Consider the following 23,709-nt stretch of genomic DNA (forward strand, 5'->3'; position numbering starts at 1 on the left):
GTTGCACCCTAACATAGCTTTTCCTTACTTGTTCTATACGCGAATTTATATATACACAAATGTGGGTTCATCTGGAAATGCAGTGAAATATGAGAATTTGTGTGAAAGAAGCGTCACACTTCCGAAATATTTATGTATGTAATTGTTGGGGCAGAATATAGCGGTAAACACTGTGTAAGAGATCGCTTGTGGTTGCTTCGATCGAAATATTATATTGATTTCAACGACCTGTGGTTGAACTACAAAGAGTCAATAAATGAAAAGCATAAACAATTGTGGGAACAACCACCAGTAACAGAAATCACACAGAGTCACATTCATTATAATTAATTCATAATTACACATTCAAGCGGTATGGTTGAGCTTTATGAGCTCTTGAAAAGTTCCAAGAAGATCCAACGTTTTCGATGAGGCCCATTTCTGGCTCAATGTAAACAAGCAAATTTGCCACATTTGGGACGAAGGACGACATCCTGATTCAAGAGCTGACATTTCATAAAAAAACAATGGTTTGGTGATGCCGATGACAACGTAACCGTCAAAGGCGACCGTTATCGCGCCATGATAGCCGACTCTTTGATGCTTGAAATTGAATCTCGTGATCTGAGCGACATTTAGTTTCAACAAGTCTGTGTTTTTTTCTTTAAAAAAGTAGAGAACCTCGAAATGAATCACCCTTTATATTAATTCGCCCGAGATTTAAACAAAAGAACCCAAAGAGGAATGCTTCAAATCGATTCAGCGGAGCCTCGACAGCGCCATGTAAATTGTGCGCGTGACGAAGCTTCGTTGCATTCGATAGTATTTACCACCGTGTAATTTATATTGAATCCACTTCAATAACGGAATATTAAGATACTTTATTTGTAATCTATAATTATAAGGTTGTCATTGAATTCCCAATCGTTTTCACTAATTTAAGTCTTTCCATTATTGAATGGTACATAATATTACGTATTTCCAAAGGGAACGTGCCTCTAAAGCTTATGCAATGTATGTGCTCATAAAACACGGTTCAACTACTGATACGTTACAAGTATAAGTTTGCTACTAAACATGTCAAAAGAGAATTCAAAACGTGATAAAACTACAAAACGATGAATCCAAATCTGCTTAAAATTATGTGAAAGCTGATTTGATTGAGAATAGCTTCAACTATTTCCTGCTTCCTAAAAGATAACTGCTTGACTTAAATTACTCATTCAACATCTTCCACGTGTATGATGTTTTGGTGTGTGAGTCTGCATATTAGAAGCACATCTCGGTAGCTTATTCTTTCTTTTGTGATTTATTTATTTGTTGTTTACTACAATTGTCATTTCTTGAATAATTGTAATAAATTTATTTGTTCAATCGCAATTAAATGCGCGATCGACGTTTGTAAGATATACATATGTACATATAAAAATATTACATGCGGTTTGGGTTTCGCAATGACTTTTTGAAATCAGTTGGCTTCTTCGATACGTGGGTGCGAAATGGATCATCCGTTCTTTCGTCATGTAGACAGATCACTTCAGACTTACACAAATTTAACAATTAAATAAATAAATAACTGTAACAGAATTTTACGGAAAGCTGAAGTTTGTGATCTTCGACCGGGTCTATGACGCTCTGTTCAAATCACAATCAAGACAAAATCGGAAATTGTTGTGAACGTTATAGGCGCTTAAGCTTGAACAAGCGTCTTACTGAACCTTCAGTTCGTCAGTTTTCTTAATAATTGTTTCAAATCGTTTTCTCTCTTTACAACAATAACAACAACTTCGCAATAACAGTGACAACAATATGAAAAATTAAGCCCAAAAACTGTTATTTATGTAATATCCGACCATTTTTTATGAAGCATTGACTGTTATGATCTCATATTTATGCTTAGTTTAGCCCCTTGTTGACCAAACCAAGAAAGAAGGCAATTATCTAATAAGTTTTCACATATTTCCATTCGTAGTCATATATTATTAAGCAATAAAAACAACAAAAAAATGTGAAGGACATCTTAGTATAAAAAAAGGATATGGTACTTAGAAGTACCGTCGGGCTTGAGGAGCTCATATTTTTCATACATTAATGCCATGATACTCGGAGAAACAGTTCTTTTTTTCATTGCAGCACAAAAATATACCGCAGTGTTGACATTTCGAATGTGGCTTTGACTGAATTTTTTTTTTAAACTGCACATTTCACATCTTTCTCGACTTTTACCAAATGTTGGCCAATGTATCCCCAAATTACCTAATCGGACATCTTTCGGTACTGACTCACTTTTTTTAGAGCTTCAATCATAGAGCGAATTTTGAATAGCCGATCCTTATTGTTTTCCGGAATTTTAGAATTATCAATTACATGCAAAAAACGTAAAATCAAATCAAATCTGTTTCGGGCTTTTGATACTACGGGGACTGCAAGATCTTCACTGATACTCCAATAATGACGATAACTTGGCAGCTGATGGTAGCCCATACAAAAGTTTATGCCGGTAAATGCCAATAGTTAATTTTTTTGTAGATTCAAAGTTTTATTTTTTTGTACCGCATATAAATTTGAATGAAATATGATTCATTCCATAATGGCTTCCATATAAGATACGAAAAATTGTGTTGGCGTTTCCATATCCTAAAAAAAACAGTTACTGCTCCCTCTACTGAGTCAAATTGTGAAACCACGGTGGGTTTCTCACCTTTTTTCCATTTTCGCAACGGTTCTTCAAAAGCTGTGCTTCGGAAATTTTCCGGCAAAATATTTGTCTCTTCATTTTCTTCTTCCTGAATTTGATTTAGAACTTCAATCAAAAACTGATCTTCATCGTTCGGTGAAGTCATCACCTCTTAATCTTCAACTTCAACCTCACTCTCAATATCCATATCTTGTGCATTATCAATTGGAATTTCTTCCAAAATGGAAGCAATTTGATTTTCTGTCAAAAATCTGCCGTGAACTCCAGCCATTATATTATATATAATATAACTCCAGATATTATATTATATGATCTGTATAAACCTGTATATAAGGAAATCAGTGTTGTGTGTAAAAAACAAGGCCAACAGAGCCCGACGGTACTTACAAGTCTCCTTCAGAAAATCAAATATCACTGGTAAACAAAAAAGTTAGACTCCTTTGCGTCTTCAATAATAAATGCCAAATTAGCAAAACTTTAAGTTTCTCTGGATAAATTTTAAGAATTTTACAATATATAAGTAAAATAATACAACACTTTTTTTTACGACCGCACTATGGAAATCACTAACTTGAAATGAGCATAGAGAGCGAAAAATTCACGAATATTACAAAAAGTACTGTTATATGTGTGCTTTATTTTGTTCTTTAAAGTACCGTTGGTCTGCTTGCAGCAAGAAGTTCAGCGATTCTGTTTAAAACAGAAAAATTCGAAGTGGTACTGGAGAGTACCGTCAGACAACAAGGGGTTAAGAGCGAACTGTGGTAATAAATGTCCTTTTTCCTTCAGAAAATATGTAAAAAGAGCAATTACATATTCATTAATATTATGTATAATTAATTGGTGAGTACAATTATGGCCTAAAAGTGGCTGGCAAAAACAAATATTTGTTCGATGCTGTTTTCGCAGTGAATAAATACCACAAGAGATTCCAATTAATTTCGAATTGTTATTAGCTCTCAACAATGAATAATACTGCTGGGAAGACCGAAAAAGGGAATACTTTCTTGTTTTTCAAAACAAAATTCAGACAAATTTCCTGTCATGTGCGCCTCCAATTTCCTTCCATTAATTGCATTTTCAACTTTTTATACTTCCTTATACTTTGTCTGTTTGTTTTTTAATTATTTGTTTGCGCTTGATTGTAATAAATTATTATTTTTTTCTAATTGAATAATGCCGATTTCGCTCGTTTTCGACATTCACAAATGACCAGAGCCGCATATGAACACAATATTTATTCGAAAATGTTGGTATGCATGTGCTTCAGCAATATAAAAATTACCAAATTACGAATTAGAGTTAGTTGTGTATGAAATTTGGAGACGGCGAGTGAAACTGGTCACTGTGTGTTGGAAATTCAACAACACACATAATTATCAATTTTGGCCATGATGTCATATCAACGTGATTCGCGGCTCTCCGGCAGACATTAAGCCGCTGTTGGTTGACGGAAAACTTACCTCACATGTGCGTATATAAGTATATACCTATATTTTGTTGTTTGTCTGAAACGGATTACTTCGATTTTTGCTTTAAAACTTTCTGTGGAAATCTGGTTTAGAACTCGAAGCTAATTTCAATATTGTTCACCTGAAGATTTCTTCAATTTGCATTGATGAACGCATGCATAGATATAAATATTAAATAATATTTCGTCGCTGTAACGTCAGCTGTTGGTGATTTGCCACTTGCTTGCTGGGTGCGAAAAATAAGCAATTATAAAGACGAATTCGTTGCGCTGTTAGATATCGTGTCAAACTTGTTTCGCCAAAATTTTTTTGAGTTTCAATGAATAGACGCTTCTCAACAACAGCAGTGACGTAAGATTTCGAAGATGAATAAGAGTATGCAAGATATAAACATCTAGATAACAGATAAAATTAGCCGAATTCTGTCTGGAGATGAGTTCATTGAATTTTTTTTGACAAAAGCAGTGAAATTTGAAGTTAGTCTGTAAAATTGTTGTTGTATTCTTTGGTTTTCGTTGCTAAGATTTCAATTGCTTCAATTCAAACATATGACATTAAAACATATGACATAACAGTCATCTTAAACGCTTTATTGCTTCAGTACTTCGATAACTCAAAACACGTAAAATCGACTTCCCGTGCTCAAATGTCTACCTACGAACATTACCGAAAACACTCGTTCAATTGTAGAGGTTTCGCACTACAAATTTCACCTTCGATTTCAATATCATGATCACACGATCGTTTGAGTTTCGTCAATAAAAAAACGCACAATTCGGTGCGAATGAAGTTCAAGTCTTACAAATCATATTTACAAACAATCGTCAATATTTTAATTAATTTCTGTTCACAATTGGCCATAAACGACGTGGGCGGTTGCCGTCTCAAGTTAACATTAACTTTACCTCGAATACACTCGACACAATGACTTCATGAAAAAATATGACAAAATAGATAAAAATATAAAAGTGGGCACTTTTTTCGCCACTCTTAAGTGACTTTATTTTTGCCAATTAGCTGCGATTGACCGCCGCTTGATTGCCAATTAATTGGCTAATAAATTGAGTAATTAGTGACGAAGAGGCTGGGCGAAGAAAGCAGTAAAAGAGAAGGGAATATATCCAAATAATTCACACTTTTATAGAGGTTGGAGAGACTGCTTGAAATAGCCAATCATGAAAATTTAAAATAATTGTTATTCGGCAATATCATATATTAAGTTTACCTACAGTACACTCATATATAAGAACGGATTATATTGAGCAGTTGCTGAAGCGCGCGTATGGCGTCTGAGGGGTGTGGTCGTTTGACGCCTAACGAAATGAAAGTGCAAGTGTGATGTGACCACGAACCGACTGAAAGTGATTCCAGCACTTGAAACGCACTCTGGCATACCGAATGAGCACAAGCACGCCACGATGAATATTAAAACAAAAATAACAGTGCGGCACTCTAAACAAATGGCAACACTTGTGCTCAAGTGCACATCTAGAAGTTGTTGACTGATACTTTTTAATTTACCTAAAATGACAATGTTTTAATTTCATTGTTGTTGTTTTCGTAGATTTGAGCAAATGTGTTTTCAGTTTCAAGTGGTTTATTTTTCATGAATTCTTATTTTTAAGCGCCATAAGAATACCCTAAGTTTAAGGACTTAAGATTAAAAAGATCAGTGCAACAACAAATAGGAATGAATTTCCATTTCTTTAAAGGGATGACTTTCGGAAAATAAAATTTCTGAGAAATATTAGTTAATTAATCATTTAATTTTTCTCTTCTCCAATGGTTACTTTCATTCGGAGGCCAGTCGTTTTATTTAATGTCCACAAAGCTTTTACAATAATTCGTTCCTTACTACAGCTCAGAAGACAACTACTACTCGCAGTCTTGAAGATTGATTTCGATAAAAAAAAAAAAAATTAATTGACAATAAAAAAATCTTGTTAAGTAGTATCCTTGACAAGTCCATAAATTGTAAAGTTTATCGAAGCAAAAAAAAAAAATTATTGTCATATTTTAATTAATTTAATTGCATATTTAAAGCCATAAATTAGTGAATGCTCATAAAATGTATTTAAAAGCTGGATTTTGCATATCAGCAATCTGTGAAACAAGCAATTAGTTGATATTGTTGATTTACAATTTAAATTTCCAATTCATTCATAAAATACGCTTCAGTTTTTTCGCCAGCTTGGTAAAACGCATAAAGAACGAGTTGCAAACATTCTCGAGCACTTGACACCCTACACAAACATACCTACATCCATATACATATATTAACCAGAATGTGACCACATTGCAGTCGTGCAGCCGCCCACTATTATCGCCGCTTTGTATGCAACTCGCTTCCTACTCGTACTAACGCGCGCCATAAGCTTAATTGGCGAGTAGGCGCAAGCGAGCCGCACTTGGCACTGCTGCATACGTACATTCACACACATACAAACAAGTGATTGTGTGCGGAAAATGGCATTGAAAGAGGCAATGGCACACGGCAAGTTGAAAAACACTCGCTAATAAATAATAAATATTTTAGCACGCTCATTTGCGTTGAATGAAATGATTTCACAATTATTTTCAGCCATCCATTTTGGTCATCTAAGAGAAAACAAAAAGAAATTATGGCGACACATAAAGGTATTTTAGGCGGCAACTACGTTTACCAACCACCAATGCCATCAATGCATTCGAAAGAGTTGAGAATGTTTAGTTTCACTTTTAAATGTAACAACAACATATTAATTATTATTAAATATAAAACAACAACAACAGGCAACATAGTAAATGAATGGGTAAACGTTTGGCGTTGAAATGTAATTGAAAAGTGCGGTTCATAGTGAACGCCAGTCAACACGGGCTTTATGTTTACATGTGGACGGATGTTAACGGTTGTTTAGCTTGACATGCGGGCGTTACGTTTGCACTAAGCACTTGTAAATGCTTGAAAAGCATGTACCATGTCATTGCCATAGGTAAATGTGAATGCTTAAAAACTCCGAAACAAATGTGAGCAGTTTCTAATGGGTGTTAACTGAGCTCTGCAATCTCAACACTTTAAAACTTCGACTGATTTAAGGGACATTTTGTAGGTTAAATATATATTTATGAAAGATTTAATCTAGTTTATAAAGGTAAGTGGTCAAGGCAAGCCTGTTTATTTCAAAAAGGAGAGTATATTATCCTTTAAGAGTTAAGTGGGTTTCAAAATTTCAAAAAAAGGAGAAAAAATTGTATTATTAAATAGAACAATTTGTTTGAAATATTGTCCAAAAATTTATAATCGATCCGAGTAAAATTTTAAGAGATAGAACGTTTGGAAGATCCTCCCATCAGGTCAAAAGTAAATTTGAATATAAAACTAGACGCGTTTATTTCAAAACTCAAGTTTTTGAGTCAGTGGACCAGATATCTCGAAAACTTATGGAGCGATTCTGTTTGATTTAAAATTTTGCACATATTTTTGGAATAACATTATCTAGTTTATGAACGAGCCAATATATGCCAAAAATTTGATCAAAAAGTGAGTTTTTGTTGTTTAAAATCTGTCAAAAATACAAATTTTACTATTTTGTTTTTCCTTCAGACGAAAATAATCAGAGCTTCATAACTTTTTTGAAACGAAAAGTGATAATCTCGCAGAAAATATACAAAATTTCATTTCATTCAAGGAAATAGTATACCAAATATATCATTAGACTACTTTTACCCATTTTTTATAGCTTAAACAAGAATATTGATAAATAAATAAATATGCATGTAGACACGCCCACTTGGTGCACGGACGCAATTAATGCTTGATCCATTAATTTATATATTGTGCAATTATTTACTTTGCTGTGCGCCTATGCGGGGAGCGTGGAGCTCGGCGGCAAGTGCATACATTTCCGGTTTACAAGTTGCCAGCGTTGGTCTCTTGACACACTTGCTACGCACACTTCCATGCACACCGGCATAAGCACCAGAAATTATTTATAGCCGTGTGTGTGTGCTTTTTGTCACTTGCATTTCAGGTTACCTTCGAAGATATGCACGAATATGTAAATGTGTGTCTTACGAAAGTTTCAATTAATGAATTTGGTTTCTTTTTAATCTCTTTCTAGCCTGTTGTGGTTGATTGGTAGTAGCTGGCGCCGACTGCAGAGGCGTTTAAATGGAATGTCTGGGAGCTGCAGGTCAACCCAAATGAGCTAGCACTCAATCCCGGTAGGAAAATTGTCAAATAAATGTGTTTGATGGAGTGTTTCAGCATGTAAACATCGACAAAAGAAATTAAAAATGAAGCAAATTATTATTTCCAAAAATTGTTAAAAAAAAATTGTAATGGGCATTTGTTGAGAAAGCCTATTCGCAGGTATATATGTATATTTATGTGTTACCATTTGTCGCAATTGTTCAAAGCCAATCGAATGAACATATAAATATAAATTAAAGCAGTCAAAATGAAAGTCAAAATAAATTTCATAAACACACAGAACAGTTTTTTTTTATATATGTAAAATATCGATATAAAACTGTACGCAATGCAGAATTACATGCAACATACACACGAATGATGATTTTTAATTTCCAATAAAAATGTTGTTTCTACCAAAACCCGCCTCCATGACGAAACATCGCCAAACGGCTTGAGGCTAATCGATTTCGCAGGGGCTCGAGTTATGGTTGTCTGTAGTACCTGTGTTCCAGCACAATCAAATCGATCATGTTGTGATAGACGGAAGACATGTCTCCTGTGTTTTAGACGTGCGCACGCTCCGAGGACCAAATATTGACTCGGAACACTTTCTGGTAGCAGCGAAGATACGCACTCGCTTCTGATCAGCAAATAACGCCCGCCAACAAACCCAAGGAAGGTTCGAGGTCAAAAAGCTGAAATCGCAGCAGACAGCCAAGAAATCTTCTACTCGATATAAGGGAGCTGTGGAACGACATCTCAAACTAATTGCATACCGAAGCAGCCTAAACAATTGGTCTATGGCAACATTCGGTTGTTACGATGAGAATTGTCGTTCCACAGTGGGGAGAAAACAGACTGCCTACCTCGCAACGTTGCGATAGACCACAACACGTTCGGGCTGGGATAGATATATAGAGCTGAAGAGGGAAGCGAGATGTATTTGCAGACGTAAAAAGAAATGCGTGAGTATAAAAAGCTTGAAAAGTTGGCCGACATGTGTAATGCAAAACACCAAAAGCTCCGTTAGTATCGGGAAGGACCTCTACCAGCCGTTCGAAACCAAACGAGGCTTCAGACAGGGTGACTCTCTATCGTGCGATTGCTTCAATCTATTGAATCTATTGCTGGAATAAATAGAGCTGATGTATAGCGCAGAAGTGTGGACGATGTCAACATACGATGAGACTACTCTTGGGGTTTTTTAGAGAAAGGTTTTTCGCAAGATTGATGATCATTTGAACATTGGCAACGGCGAATACCGCAGACGATGGTACGATTTATACGACGACATTGACATAGTTCAGCGAATAAAGAGACAGCGGCTTCACTGGCTAGGTCATGGTGTTCGAACGGATGAAAACACTCCAGCTCTGAAAATGTTCGATGCAGTACCCGATGGAGGAAGCCGCGGGAAAGGACGACCTCCACTTCGTTGGAGAGACCAAGTGGAAAGTGACCTGGATTCACTTGGTGTTTCCAGTTGGCCAAAATATATATATATATATATATGCTGCTGTAAGGAGTTCATAATTTTTTTAGTGCTTGGGGTTCACGCATATGCAAAGCAAAAAGCCATTGAACTATAAATTAATGAATAAAGGTTGTTAGCGTGATTGGATAAGTTGTTGCGTCTTTCAAACAAATGAAGAGTAAACAAACGAAATAATATCGAATAAACGCTAAAAAGCGTATTTGTACTTTGGTCACGCAACATATCTTTCCATATTCTATGTATGTATTTCGGCAGACTGCCGTCGCGGAGGCAGCTGTCCGGGGCATAGATTTGCATGCGGCTGCGTGTCGTACGTGAAAAACATTCTAAATTCGGCAAAATGCTCGGGGAACTTCACACTAGTTCCGTAGCAGCGCGAGAGCATTGCCTTATTAATGAGAAGACAAATTGCTCTACAGACATTAATGTTAAACAGAATCATTGATTTTGTGGAACACATGCAAATACCATATCTGATTACTTATACGCACTGGTGGCCAACGAACCGCAAACTGAACTGATAACCTTATCACTGGCGAGTGTGAGTAAATTGAGAATACGCGTGTTGCAGTTAAGTGCATTTCTCACACTGGAAAATACAAAAATACTTCGCTGTCATAAATAGAAAACCAACAACAACAGCTGGTATTGCAGACAACCGTCCAATGGCGGCTAAAGTAGAGTAAAGATGCTGATAGACATATGGAAATAGCTGTGTCTAAGGCAAAACAGAAAACATAACGCTGAAAATAGTCACAACAAAAGTTTTTAAACACTTCATTACAACAAAGCAACTAGTTGAAAGCGAACGCATGTAAAGATCATTGACTACTTGCGATTATGTTGTGCATAATGCTCTGAACACAAAGACGACTTTGAAGCCAGTGTCTTGCCGTTGCCGTACTAAAATCTTTCACAATAATTTTATATAATTTGTTTTAAGTAAAATTTTTTGTGAAAAAAAATTTATAAGTAGGTCGATTTATCTGTTTTAAATAATCAAATGTTATTACAAATTATATAGCTATTTTAAGCTATATCTAAGCTATTTTATACTTCTGCTGGCAAAATAACGTCATACATGTTAGAACTTTGAATAATTTTACATTTCACATATTAGTGGGAGCTCTACAGCGGCCATTGTAGTCGGCAAAATTAGAAATATTTGTAATTTGGCGATAGCGACAACTTCAAGCCTGCTGTCGCGAAGTCGTACTGTTGTCTAAAAATCTGTGCCCATAAGAACGCATGTATTTTAATATTTGACAGATGTCGCTCGTCGCTTATCGTTGGCTGTGTGTTCCGCACTTATAGTTTAAGATGTAAATGACAAAGTAATGGAAATTATATTAAAATAATTAATTAATAAGATGAGTATTTATAAAGAAACTTTTCATTCGTCAATAGATAGTTTTTATGACTATGTATTCTTTAATCAAATTTGCGAATTGTTACAATAACAGCTGCCAATTTCTGTTCAGCATATCCATAATTGTTATCGCACCAATGGAACTTTATAGAAATCTCATTCACATTTAAAGTTTATCCAAAAAAAGAAGAGTAACAACTTGCAAATGCAAGAGAACGCCGTAACATACTCGTATACATTTTATTAAAGTTACCCACAATAATTATAAATTGTAATTAACAATTTTAATCAGCAATACGAACTGGTCTTATAATTTTTTGCAAGTGAACAGCGCACAAATTCAATAAAATATTAAAATAAAATCTTTAATTAACCATTAGCATTTAATTAGATACTTTTTCTGACACTGATTGTCCAACAACGTGAAAAAAAAACACAACAACAGTTGTAATTTATTAATTCCTTTCAAGTTTTTATTTCCGCTGGCTTTTTCACACTGCACCTTGCCGACAGGTAAACAAAAGCTGAGCAAACAAAAAATTGTTTATTCTTATGAAAAAAACTCGTATTTTTTCAAACGCACTAATACTTTCAATATACCGCGCTGACTACTTCAAGGAATTGCGAACAGTCACAAATATTTTAAAGTGATTGTAAAAATGTTTTAATTGTTTTTTTCTAGTAGATATATATTTTTAAAACACCCCTACCAATTATTCTTGCATATAGTTAAAAAAAGTAAAAAATTGAGTTTCTTCGAAAATTCACCAACAGCTCATCTGTTTAAACTCATTCAAATGTTTTTCGCACGGGCGAAACTTTCATTCACGAAAACGTAAAAAAGAAATATGTCAGAAAAAATACTGTTATTTATTGTCGTTGCATTCCTAACACGTCGAACGTTGTTTTGTTACTGAATTGAGCTTAAATTGCTGCCGCTCCAATAGCCAAGCACCAAGCGCCAAGCGAAGAGCGGCAACGTGGAGCAAGGCAGCAAGACAAATAAATAACCAAATTAATGTATTCGAGTATTTGCAACCCAAACACCCAACACTTTTCTGAACTCTCTTCATTACAGCGCGGCAAGTGTGGCTTCTGGTTTTGCTTGTCTCTGTTTACACAGTGTTGCTTATGGCAACCAGTAGTTGAGTAGGCCAATAACAGCCCGAGAGCACCGCTGCTCCAATCGTCTCAAAAACTCTCTCGGCTTAAACTATTCACTTTGTTTGTCAACATTTCTAGCTTGCTCAGCGCTGAGATGTGATTTAGAGGCTAGTGATTAGCATGCGCTCTTCTGAGTGAAAACTTGCAGCACAAATATCACAACCTAGACTTTCAGTGAGCTTTCTTTTCAAATGCTAGCCAAGTTTATATATCTTAAAAAAAAAAACAAAATTTTGAAGTATTTGAATTTATACTGCATATAAACCATTAAAATGGCGAATGAAACCACAATTGATATCTAACACAAGTTCGTTGGTTGAAGTATATCATAAGTGCATAAAATATAAAAATTAGGTGCTATGAAGACGATCAGTATGAAATAGAAAATACTTTAACTTTACTATTTTACATTGATTAAAAGGGTTTTAGGATAACCAAAGCCTTTTCAATATATGAGACAAAATTCTGCACGGGAACATACCTTGTCTTACTAGATATGATTATGTTTGGGTGCTTAATTGATTGATGGATTTTCAAAAATAACCACAAGACATACATAGTCACTGCAGTATAAGAAACACTATAAAACTGGTAGAAGATTGCTTTCCTTCTGATCTAATAAAAATTGGCATTCAATTACTGGTAGCTACAGGAAATTACCCTTGTCTAGTGAGACATATTTAAAGAGCTTTGCTAAATATACTACTTGCTTACGGGACATTGTCATACACTAATTATATATATCCCATAATAAGCGCGGTGACGTAAGTCGTGGCCGTTGCTACAGTTAATATGCAACTTTTAAGCGTAATGGAGCACGTAGTCACAAGAATATTTCTTTGGCTAATAAAACTTGATTTTGTATGAGAAAAAAAAAAATAAAAAGGTCAACTTCACTTACAAATTCCATATATAAGATCATTTTTATATTTCCATACTAAAAATATATGTGTATACTAGTAAAATCTTCAGAAATTATATTATTACTATTTATGACAGCATTTCTACAAATGAAGTTAATGTTATCAGAAAAGACTCGTGGAAGTGATGCATTCTTTGGAATAAATATATATATACATACATACATATACGTAGCTAATGCCCATAAAGTGGCGCTAAAAGCTTCTATCAACACCAAGTGCTTACAAGAGAGTCATTCCAACATATGTTTTGATATGCGGAAGAATTCTTCATTCTACATTAATGTACTTATACACATGTTCATATACAAGTGTAAGTGCCATCGTTTATGTGTGTGTGTGTCTGTGTGTGTGCTGCCAAGTACGAGCTGTGTGCATGTGGGCCGTTTGAAGTGAACTTGAAATTGCAGTACTACTATATGAGTATAGTTGTTGTTGTTGTCATTGTATTTCGTCAATATCAACAACTGCATCTCGTATGCGATAATGAATTTATAACCTTCCAGGCATTTAAGACACAACAAGCAACAACATTTTGAGAACGCCCAACACCGAATATTTGTTTAAAAGCTGCTGGCAAGCGAGATGAAAGGCTGTGTGTGTACAAGTGCTCACCAACAGTTACATAAACTACAATCCGACAAACACTCACACACGCACACATATGACACCTTCATGATAGAGTGTGTGTGTGTGTGTAGCTGCTGGTAAAGGTTGTTCGTACTTTGGCGTTCGTTGGCTTTGCGTTGGTGTTGTTGACCAGCAGTCTTTGTGTGCCAGTATTCATATGAAAGTGTGTGTAGCTGAGATGAATAATTTACTGTTGTACCAAAAAGTTTCAACAACATTTTATTTGATTTATGCTTACAGTTATTGACAAATTCCCAAAACAAATATTGAGCGACATTTTTAATAAGCGTGGGCTCTTTCAGCTTTCGAAAAAACTTTTTTATCAAAATTCTATTGAAGAATAAAATATATGTAGTTGCTATCGAACTTTCAACTTTTCATTAACACTTTTTATGTTATAGACATACAGTAGAATCCGGTTATTATGACATCGAAAGGAATTGACAAACACGTCATAATAAGCGGACGTCATACAAAGCGTTTTGTGAAATGAAAAACTTTTTTATGTAAATATGTATGTACTTAAGTACTTTAATACAGAAACATAGTAATTAAATATGTATACATACATATAAAATCGAAATCAAAATTGTACGTAATCAGCACATTATAACACATACAAGTGTATATTTTACTGTAAGTAATCTGTAATTTTTGTCTGCTTTTGTTTTTTCATTTTATTGTAAAAACAGTCTCTAATACTATTATGTATAGAAGACATAGCTATGGTCAAATTATCATTTTCAATATTGCTGTGAACAAATCGTGATAATAATTCTGCAGCTTTTAATGCCTCTTCAGCGGTAGGTAATGGTTCTTCCTCGACTTCCTCTTCCCCATCACTTTCGAGTTGTTTCTTAGCACTAATGTTCTGTACGATATTTTCATCGTTGGGTTCTTCGGATGTGAGGAGAGCGCTATCGACGTCAACATAATCTTCCCACATTTCCGGTGCTGCTAAAGAATCTGAATTTAGGTTTCGTGACCACAAAGATAAAGGAATGTCATCTTCTTCATCGAATTCATGTTCTGATATTTGAATAGGTAAACCGTCGTGGCTTTCAATGAATCCTGCATGTTTGAAACAGTTACGAATGGTACTTTGTGACATTTTATTCCAGGCATCATTAACCATCAGAATTGTATCTAGCACCGTTATTTTTGTAGAAGAGTTGTTTTCATTAGCATCAAGACAGCTAATCATTTTGAGCACTAGGTTCTTCCTAAAATTCGTTTTGAGTGATCGTATTATTCCCTGATCCATTGGCTGCAGTACTGATGTTGTATTCGGCGGAAGGAAAGCAAGTGTTATAGACTTTAAATCAGTAACATTTGGATGCGCCGGGCAATTATCAACCAGCAATAGAATTTTTTTCTTCTTCTTCACCAAATCACGATTCCAATCACGAAGCCATTTTTCAAAAAGTTCTGACGTCATCCAAGCTTTACGATTGTTAGCATAATCGACAGGTAATGATTTGACACTTCTAAAACATCTTGGTTTTTGTGACTTTCCAATAATGAGTAATTTCTTTTTCTCTGTGCCACTCATATTAGCTGCTACCATAACAGTTATTCTATCTTTCGACAACTTACCTCCACTACAATTTTCACCTTTAAATTTTAAAGTTTTATCCGGCATTAATTTGTAAAAAATTCCGGTTTCATCAGCATTAAATATCTCATCATCAGAAAATTGTCTTCGTAAATTCGGCCACACAGATATCAACCAGTTTGTTGTTGAATTTTGATCAACAGACGAAGATTCAGCGACAATTTTTCCCGCCACAATGTTATGTCGAACTTTAAAACGACTAATCCAACTTGCAGAACAATTGAAGTCGAGAATACCAAAACGCGCGGCAAAACCATTTGCCTTTTCCTGTAGCATAGGGCCGCTGGCAGGTATTCCTTGGTTTCTCATGTTTTTAAACCACTGAATTAATGCTTCATCAACATTTTCTTGTCGTGATTTTCGAAGCCTCTTCGGTTTCAAAACATTTGAATTGAACGATTGCTTAATGCGGTTCTTGTTTTTAAAAATCATTGAGATTGTCGAATGACCCACGCCAAATTCCTTTGCGAGACATGCGTTAGATTCTCCATTTTTGCATATTATTGCACCCTTCTCCTCAATTGTAAATGCTTTACGTCGTTGTGATGACATTTTTTCACAGTAACAAACAAACAAGAATGCGTGACGTTCAAGTGTCAATTACTCACTGAGACTCAAAACAAAAACGAGCCACGTGCCGAACGGCTTCGGGAATCAACGAACATTGCGGGAGGTGTAAATAATCATGTCAGTCATTCTAACCGGACATAATTTATTAAAAATAGGTCATAATAAGCGACATGTCACTGTAAGCGAAGTCATTATATCCGACTTTTTTATACAGAATTTTATATGAAAACCAAACTTCGTAGGGTAATTACGTCATAGTAACCAGTTGGTCAATATAGGCGGAGTCATAATAAACGGATTCTACTGTAATTGCTTCGAAACAGACCTTAGTCTTGACGTTTCAAAATATTCTTTCTAGCGAGTATTTGCTAGACGGTGGAGAATATAGTAAACTCATTGGACCATATCTAGGGATGCTGCGTCTCTCTTGAATACAAATTGAGTTGAAAGTGCAATGCAACTCTGCGGGTTGTTGTCCACGCTGTAAATTTAGCTGTGTTTATTGATAAAATAGCAGTACTGCAACTCTACGGAAGATGTCGCTGCCGGAAATATTGGTGTCTATTGACAAAATAGCAATCAGCTGGTGAACGTTCGCAAATTCTTATGAACAGCAAAAACAAAAAATTTTAATTGTTGATCGTTAATCGAGTAGCCAGCAGTGCGAAGGGAAAAACTGGTTTATCCATTATAATCTTAATTTTTAAAATAAGTCAATTAATTTGGCTGTGCGAATTGGCTATTCCATTGATATTAGTTGAACGATTCGCAAACAATTTATAATAATTAATAATTATTAATAATATATAATTATACTTTGATATATCCTCAATTATAGGGCTCTAGAGGAAATCGGTAAACATAATAATGTTGGAATCGCATTATTATGCAATAATTGATTATTAATTTCTATGCATCAATAGATGCAGCTGTGATCAAAATAATAGGAGTGGCTTTCATTATAAAATGCTTTGGCAAGAATGGAACTTTTAATGAAAATAAAAGTGTTGTTAATAAAAGTTGATAAAGTACTACATAAGTAATATTATTTAATCTATAATATAAAAATGAATCGCAAAATGTGTTGCTAAGCGCATAACTCGAGAACCGCTGAACCGATTTCGCAAATTCTTTGTTTAGAATGTTTTTAGAGGTACCGGGATGGTTCTTACGGAGAGAAATTAGAAAAATTGCCTGAAAAAGTCTTAAATCCACAATTTTCTAATCACCCATACAAACAATTTGTGTCGTTAGTCTCGAAAAAAGTCGAGAAGGGCCAAACCGATCTGGCTAATTTTAGTTTTGAAATATTTATGGAAGGCCAGGGAAGGATTACAAAGTAAGTGTATCCTGGATCAACTGTTGCTGACGAACTAATCACATTCCTAAAATCATTTAATTTGTGGCGACACATAAAGAATCGCCAATTAACAAATAACATACGAGTGTTTTTCCAACAATATCATACTGAGATTGTAAAAATAGTTGAAAATGGTAGCGACGCAGTTGACACCTCGATGGATTAATAACATTTTTAATGGGTTTCTGTCACTTCATGGCCTCCAAAGAGGAGCTTATTCATCGTGTTTTTCCTGACATGAAACCATAATATAATAAACATTAATGGCTGATTGAATGACCTATATTGGTGGTAAAAAAACAAGGATCTCTTTGATCTTAATGCGACAATTTAGAATTTCGTTAAAGGAGAGTTGACACAGCTACAAACCAGGATGACGTATTCAATTATCCCACAAACTATTTTAAATTGCTGGACTATCCCCACTCACTTGCAATTAAAAGTAGTATGAGTTGTCATCATGTTGCGTAACATAAATCAACATCAAACTTTGCAAAAGAACAAGACTGGCTGTGAAGAAGGTAATCAATATCGTCACCAAAGCCAAGATAAAGCCAACTACGAAATTTGGTCATTTGTTACTTTAAAAAAATCAAAGTTTTACAAATTATGATGATTTACGCTTAACACAGATCTACAATAATGTCTATCAATCATTTTCAAATTTATCGGCTATAATGTTTTCGTCTTTATGCGTAAGAATTTTTCTCTGCATTGAAAGATTTACTAATTTAATGTATTCCTTAGCCACAAAAACGTGTGGCCAGGTCTGCTAGTAAGAAATAAAAAATTTAATTGTAATAAGTTTTTTAATGTTTATTGGAAAAAATTAAATTAAAATTAATTTAATTAAATTAAGAAATAATTAAAATACGGATGTCAAGAACAAATAAATGCTCACGTACTAACATAAAATGAAGCACTTCAAACGAGGTACTCGAGCAGAGCATAGAAGTATCCCAAGGCATTATGTTTAAATGTCTATTAGCATATAAAATGTAGGTTATACTGAGTACAATATCATGTTTCGTTTTTGGGACTATTTGTTATTATTATGACTGCAATTGTAGACTTGCATGCACACACATATGGGATCAACATCTGTATGTATATTCTCAATTTCTATTTATCAGGTTTTTGGTAATTCTTAAATTTAGATTTTGTTTTCCCCCAACCCAAATATAATGTGTGAAATTATAGTTATAATAATTTTTTATTATTTCGCCGCTGCCAAGAAATGTAAATCAATGCATATGCACACACACACCTACATACACATGATTGTTTACAAAGTTAGCAAGCTCGCCTATTAGTTTTAATGTGGAAGGTGTTTACGAGTTTGCACATATAATAATTCGAAAAAAGCAAGCAGAAGAATTATGTTAAATATGCTGAAATTCGCAATAATTCTCATTTCAGTTCAAATAAGACTATTCGAAGCACACCTACGGCGAATAATTGCAAAGCTGCTGTAGATATGTATTTGTGCGGGGTGTTTGGGGGATGGGCAAATTTAGAAGGACGATGAAATGTAAACGTCTTGCCAACGCAAATATTATTATTTTGCTAAATTATGTTGTTTGGTGTGCGCACACCGACGTGTTTAATGCGCATAAATAAATACAAAAATGTGTGAATTTGGCTGCGGCTACACATTGTAAATAAATGTTTTACATCGACGAGGAGCCATCGTCATCGTCATCGCCATCGTCAATATTTATTCAGAATTTATATAATTTCTTTAACCTGGCTGTTACGTGCCGCATTTGAGAAGTTAGCTATGTAATAAAACGAAATGTTTCCAACTGCCCGAAGCTGTCCAAACTTGCAGCTAGGTTATCCGGTACGGATTGCTTAAAAATTGCAATCATCTGGGACCTGGCAATCTGAAAGCGAAACTTGTTCGAGGAACAAACATACAAGTGTATTTTCGCCATGAAAAGCTTCTTCTAACGCTCATCAAAAGTTTAGAGTCATATAATACTAAAGAATATACTACAAATTGGAGAAGTATCTTAGCTAAGTGTCTAACAATGGCGATAATTGTTCATATCCAAATAGTTTAATTCCAGTAACCGGTGCAATGATTAAGAAAAAGCTACATGGTTACTCCAAAATTTAGCCCCAGAATTGTAAAAACATGTAAACATATATATATTTCTTCACATCCTCCTGAGATAAAAAAAGCCACCCGAAACTGATTAAGTAAAACATAATTATTTAAGAACAAGTAAGGAAAGGCTAAGTTCGGGTGCAACCGAACATTTTATACTCTCGCAAATTATTTAGAGATTTACTTATATTTTCGGTGAAAAATTACCCTTAGGCACTGAGTTCTTCATGTTTGATATCAGGGGCCTTGAAAAGTCATGGTCCGATTTTGACAATTTTTCCTCAAGTGATGTCACAGCTCAAATACAGTATTTGTGTAAAGTTTTATTTCGCTATCTTTATCTGTTCCTTATGTATACATTATAAAGTGAAAGAATCAAAAGGATTCAAAATTGAGTTATATAGGAAGTAGGCGTAGTTGTGAACCGAGTTCATCCATTTTCCACACGTGTCATCAGGGTGCCAAGAAAATATTATATACCGCATTTCATTCGAATCTGTCGAGTAGTTCCTGAGATATGGTTTTTGACCCACAAGTGAGCGACGTCACGCCCATTTTCCATTTTGTAAAAAAAGCTCAGTGCAGCTTCCTTCTGCCATTTCTTATGTAAAATTTGGTGTTTCTGACGTTTCTCGTTAGTGAGTTAACGCACTTTTAATCATTTTCAACCTAACCTTTGTATGGTAGGTGGGCGTGGTTATTATCCGATTTCTTTCATTTTTGGACAGTATAAGGAAACGGCTAAAAGAAACGACTGCAGAAAGTTTGTTTTATATAGCTTTATTGGTTTGCAAGACATATACAAAAAACCTATTTGGGGGCGGGGTCACACCCACTTTTCCAAAAAAATTACATTCAAATGTGCCCCTCTCTAATGCGATCCTATGTTCCAAATTTTATTTTCATAACTTTATTTATGGCTTATTTATAGCTCTTTATGTGTTTTAAGTTATCGCCATTTTGTGGGCGTGGCAGTGGTCCGATTCCGCCCATTTTCGAACTTAACCTTCTTATGGTGCCAAGGAATACGTTTTCCAAGTTTCATTAAGATATCTCAATTTTTACTCAAGTTACAGCTTGCACGGACGGACAGACATCCGGATTTGAACTTTACTCGTCACCCTGATCACTTTGGTATATATAACCCTATATCTAACTCGTTTAGTTTTAGGACTTACAAACAACCGTTATGTGGACAAAACTATAATACTCTCTTTAGCAACTTTTGTTGCGAGAGTATAAAAACTGAACAATCGGTATTTAATCAGCAAGTCTCTTGTTGAGGCATTTTAAGGCTAACTGAGCAATTTTTGTTTCCCAGCGACGCTTGAGAGCTGACAGTTGACAATTTAATTTGAGAATTCAGGCACTGCAAGCGTTTCAGTTTTCTGCCACTGCCTGATTTGATTTAGTACAAATAAACCTACACTTAGTACACAACAATATTTATATTAAGTGGGTTTACAGAGGTTGGAGCGAGTGTACACACATGCCCCAATACATTGTACGTGTACGTTGTCTGGCACGGCGTTCAATGTCTACCTCTATGCTTCTAAACGGCAAACAAATTGTTAGCATGTAAACAATTCAATTTAGGAATTTGAGGCACATACTATGTATGCACATATATTAAAATATCTATTAATTATGGGCAAAACATATGCAAATTACGCTCGAGCTGAGTGGCACCGACCAAAGCGAGCGTGTAATGCTTCACTGGGTGGGTTGCTCGCATGATTACGTTTAAGGGTTCTGATTTCAATTAGGACTTGAGCAAAATACTACAATGCGACAAGTAAGAAAATAAATATAAAAAAGACTGAAAATGTATATCGTGCACTGGTGTAAAAAGCAATACATATATCTTCTCAAATTAAATTACTCAAGAAAGGCAATTAAGATTATTACAAAACAAAAAAAAAATAAAAATTATTATTGAAAATTTGTTAGAGTAGTGACATCGAATGCAGCAGAATTGATGGCTTTTATTATAATTTTAATCCGCGATTTATATTTTTTAATGGCTTGTTCTGCGCGTTTTCGTCAAGTGCCATATATGTAGACGCTACACATGTTCCGCTGTTCCTGTTATATGCATATGAATCACAATGCTACAAAATCACATGGCAACACAGACTCTCTGACATATTTAGTCGATTTGTGTGGGTTCACTGGGTTTTCGAAATATTTTTAATAAATATTGCCATAAAACACAAAACAAAAAAATTGATCCACGAAATACACATACATTTACTTTTATTAAAAATTCATAGCCAACAACAGTGACTACAAAGTGTACACCTTTAATTGTTTAATGCTTTTATTTCATATTATTTTGCATACATTTGCGAAATATTATACTTTTGAAGACGTCATAATCTCTGGTGGCCATTTGCGACTCTTCGTGTGCTATTTGCTAATGTGGGTATGAGGAAGCAGAAAGTAGTTTTATATGAAACCCAGCCCAGACGGAAATTTGAACTGCTTCAAAACCCGCCAACTATGCAAATATCCAACACAGCCATATGCACATAACTATGCCTTCGCAAGTGAACGTCTGGTTTGAATGGCAAAATACTTGTTGGATATTTGCCTGGTCGGATTTGCAATGTGCGTAGGTTGTTTTCCTCAAAACAAAGATCAATGCGTTTATCTATATTTCATAATTTCATAATAATATAATATAATTTTCACGATCTAAAGGTTTTATATTATATACTCCCAAGTTAATTGACAATAAACAAGGAATCAAAAGCCGTATTTGTGAGGGAGGCCCAGAGAATTCAATTCAAGTCACAATGAGGTGGACTATTTATTTTTGCTTTAAATAAACATAGAACATATATTCCAAGGTAAGCTAACAATTTGTTAATAACGTCTTTTAATGCAATCCAAGATTGACCCATATAATTAATGATGCGAATAATTTTTCCAATATGAAGGCCTGGAACCTCAACGATTGGTTTGTGTGAGTACGAATTTCTCCAACTACTCACTCCAACATCTTGTACTATTTATAAACTTGTAAGTCTTCCACCATCAGTTGTACCCAGACATTATCTGCATTGCATTAATAGTGCACTCAATACAAATGGCTCAAGTGACATATTTATGTAGCATTTAGATAGAAATGTTTGTAAGAGCTTGCCACATGGCGCTTAGAGATTGACTTCATGGTGTGCAACTCAAAACCCAATGGGATTAACAAAAAGTTGATATACGTATGTATATACCGTATATGCCGCAGATATTGAAATCAATGTAACAAATATATTTGTAAAAAAAGTGCAAAAAAGGAAAGTGTTGAAGCTATTTCAAAACTAAGAAAATAGTTGCGACCAATTGATAAACTCCACTCACATGCTAGATGGCGAAATGGATGAAATCGGTGCGTGCGCTTCATTTAGCCAGCTGTTATGGAATATTATTTGCACACACACACAAACATGCATATACTCTTATTGTGGCTCTTATTACGGCTAATGTCACGCTGACCAAATTCAAAGTGGTGCGAATGCGCAATGGTTCTTGGGCCACCAAAAATGCACAATTGCCGATTATGGCAGGCACTAAGTTAGTACAAAAATGTGAGCGTATATGGTGGTGCTACGCAAAGGCGGCCACTAAGCACTAAATTCATATTCACATATGTGAGCCGAACAGTTACCAATTGCGAGTTGGTGGACCAGTTAGGCCATTGGCATGTATAAACGTCGACTGGGCGACAAAATAGACTCTCCGCAATTTATGTTTGTGGAGCAGAATTGAGACAGCGATGCATGCAACTGTGCAACTCGGGCATTTATGTCGTGTCGTTTTCGATGTGTCCGATTGCATGTCGATAATTAATTGCCGGAGGGGCCAAATAAAATTCAATATGCCAGTGACAAGTGAGCGTAGATCGTTTCATCTGCACTCTTAAGAAAGTGGCTAAATAGTGTAAATATGTAAATAAACTATTTTTAGGCTACACTACGTTGCGTTGTTCATTTTTTATATTGCATAGTAATAAATTACAGCGCTTTCCAAACAGTAGCTGATACGCTTTGGTTGGCGCTACCGAAAAGTATGCAACGAATTCTGAACATTCTGTGAATTCCAGTGGAATTGTTGCTATTTGTTAGTCAGCTCAATTGGTTAGTGACATATC

The 23,709-nt window shown here is 35.0% G+C and overlaps 2 protein-coding genes across 12 annotated transcripts in view; both read right to left on the reverse strand.

Moving 5' to 3' along the window:
- The window catches only part of LOC105211544 (four and a half LIM domains protein 2), a 215,092-nt gene that overhangs the window by 9,301 nt on the left and 182,082 nt on the right, over positions 1-23,709 (reverse strand). The window contains exon 1 of one of the 11 annotated variants that reach the window (XM_054230333.1): positions 11,960-12,097. The exons of 8 other annotated variants lie outside the window; for them this stretch is intronic. The gene's annotated coding sequence lies outside the window, so the exon portion shown is untranslated. Of the gene's footprint in view, positions 1-11,897; positions 12,098-23,709 lie in introns of those variants that run through there. 2 more of the 11 variants (XM_054230334.1, XM_029039824.2) reach the window with 2 other exon arrangements.
- LOC128921832 (tigger transposable element-derived protein 4-like) lies at positions 11,898-23,707 on the reverse strand. The gene has a single exon (XM_054230335.1). It carries the CDS (start codon positions 16,066-16,068, stop codon positions 14,533-14,535), a length of 1,536 nt encoding a protein of 511 aa, XP_054086310.1. The 5' UTR covers positions 16,069-23,707; the 3' UTR covers positions 11,898-14,532.

This window comes from Zeugodacus cucurbitae, chromosome 4, assembly GCF_028554725.1.
Source record: "Zeugodacus cucurbitae isolate PBARC_wt_2022May chromosome 4, idZeuCucr1.2, whole genome shotgun sequence".
NCBI lineage: Eukaryota > Metazoa > Arthropoda > Insecta > Diptera > Tephritidae > Zeugodacus > Zeugodacus cucurbitae.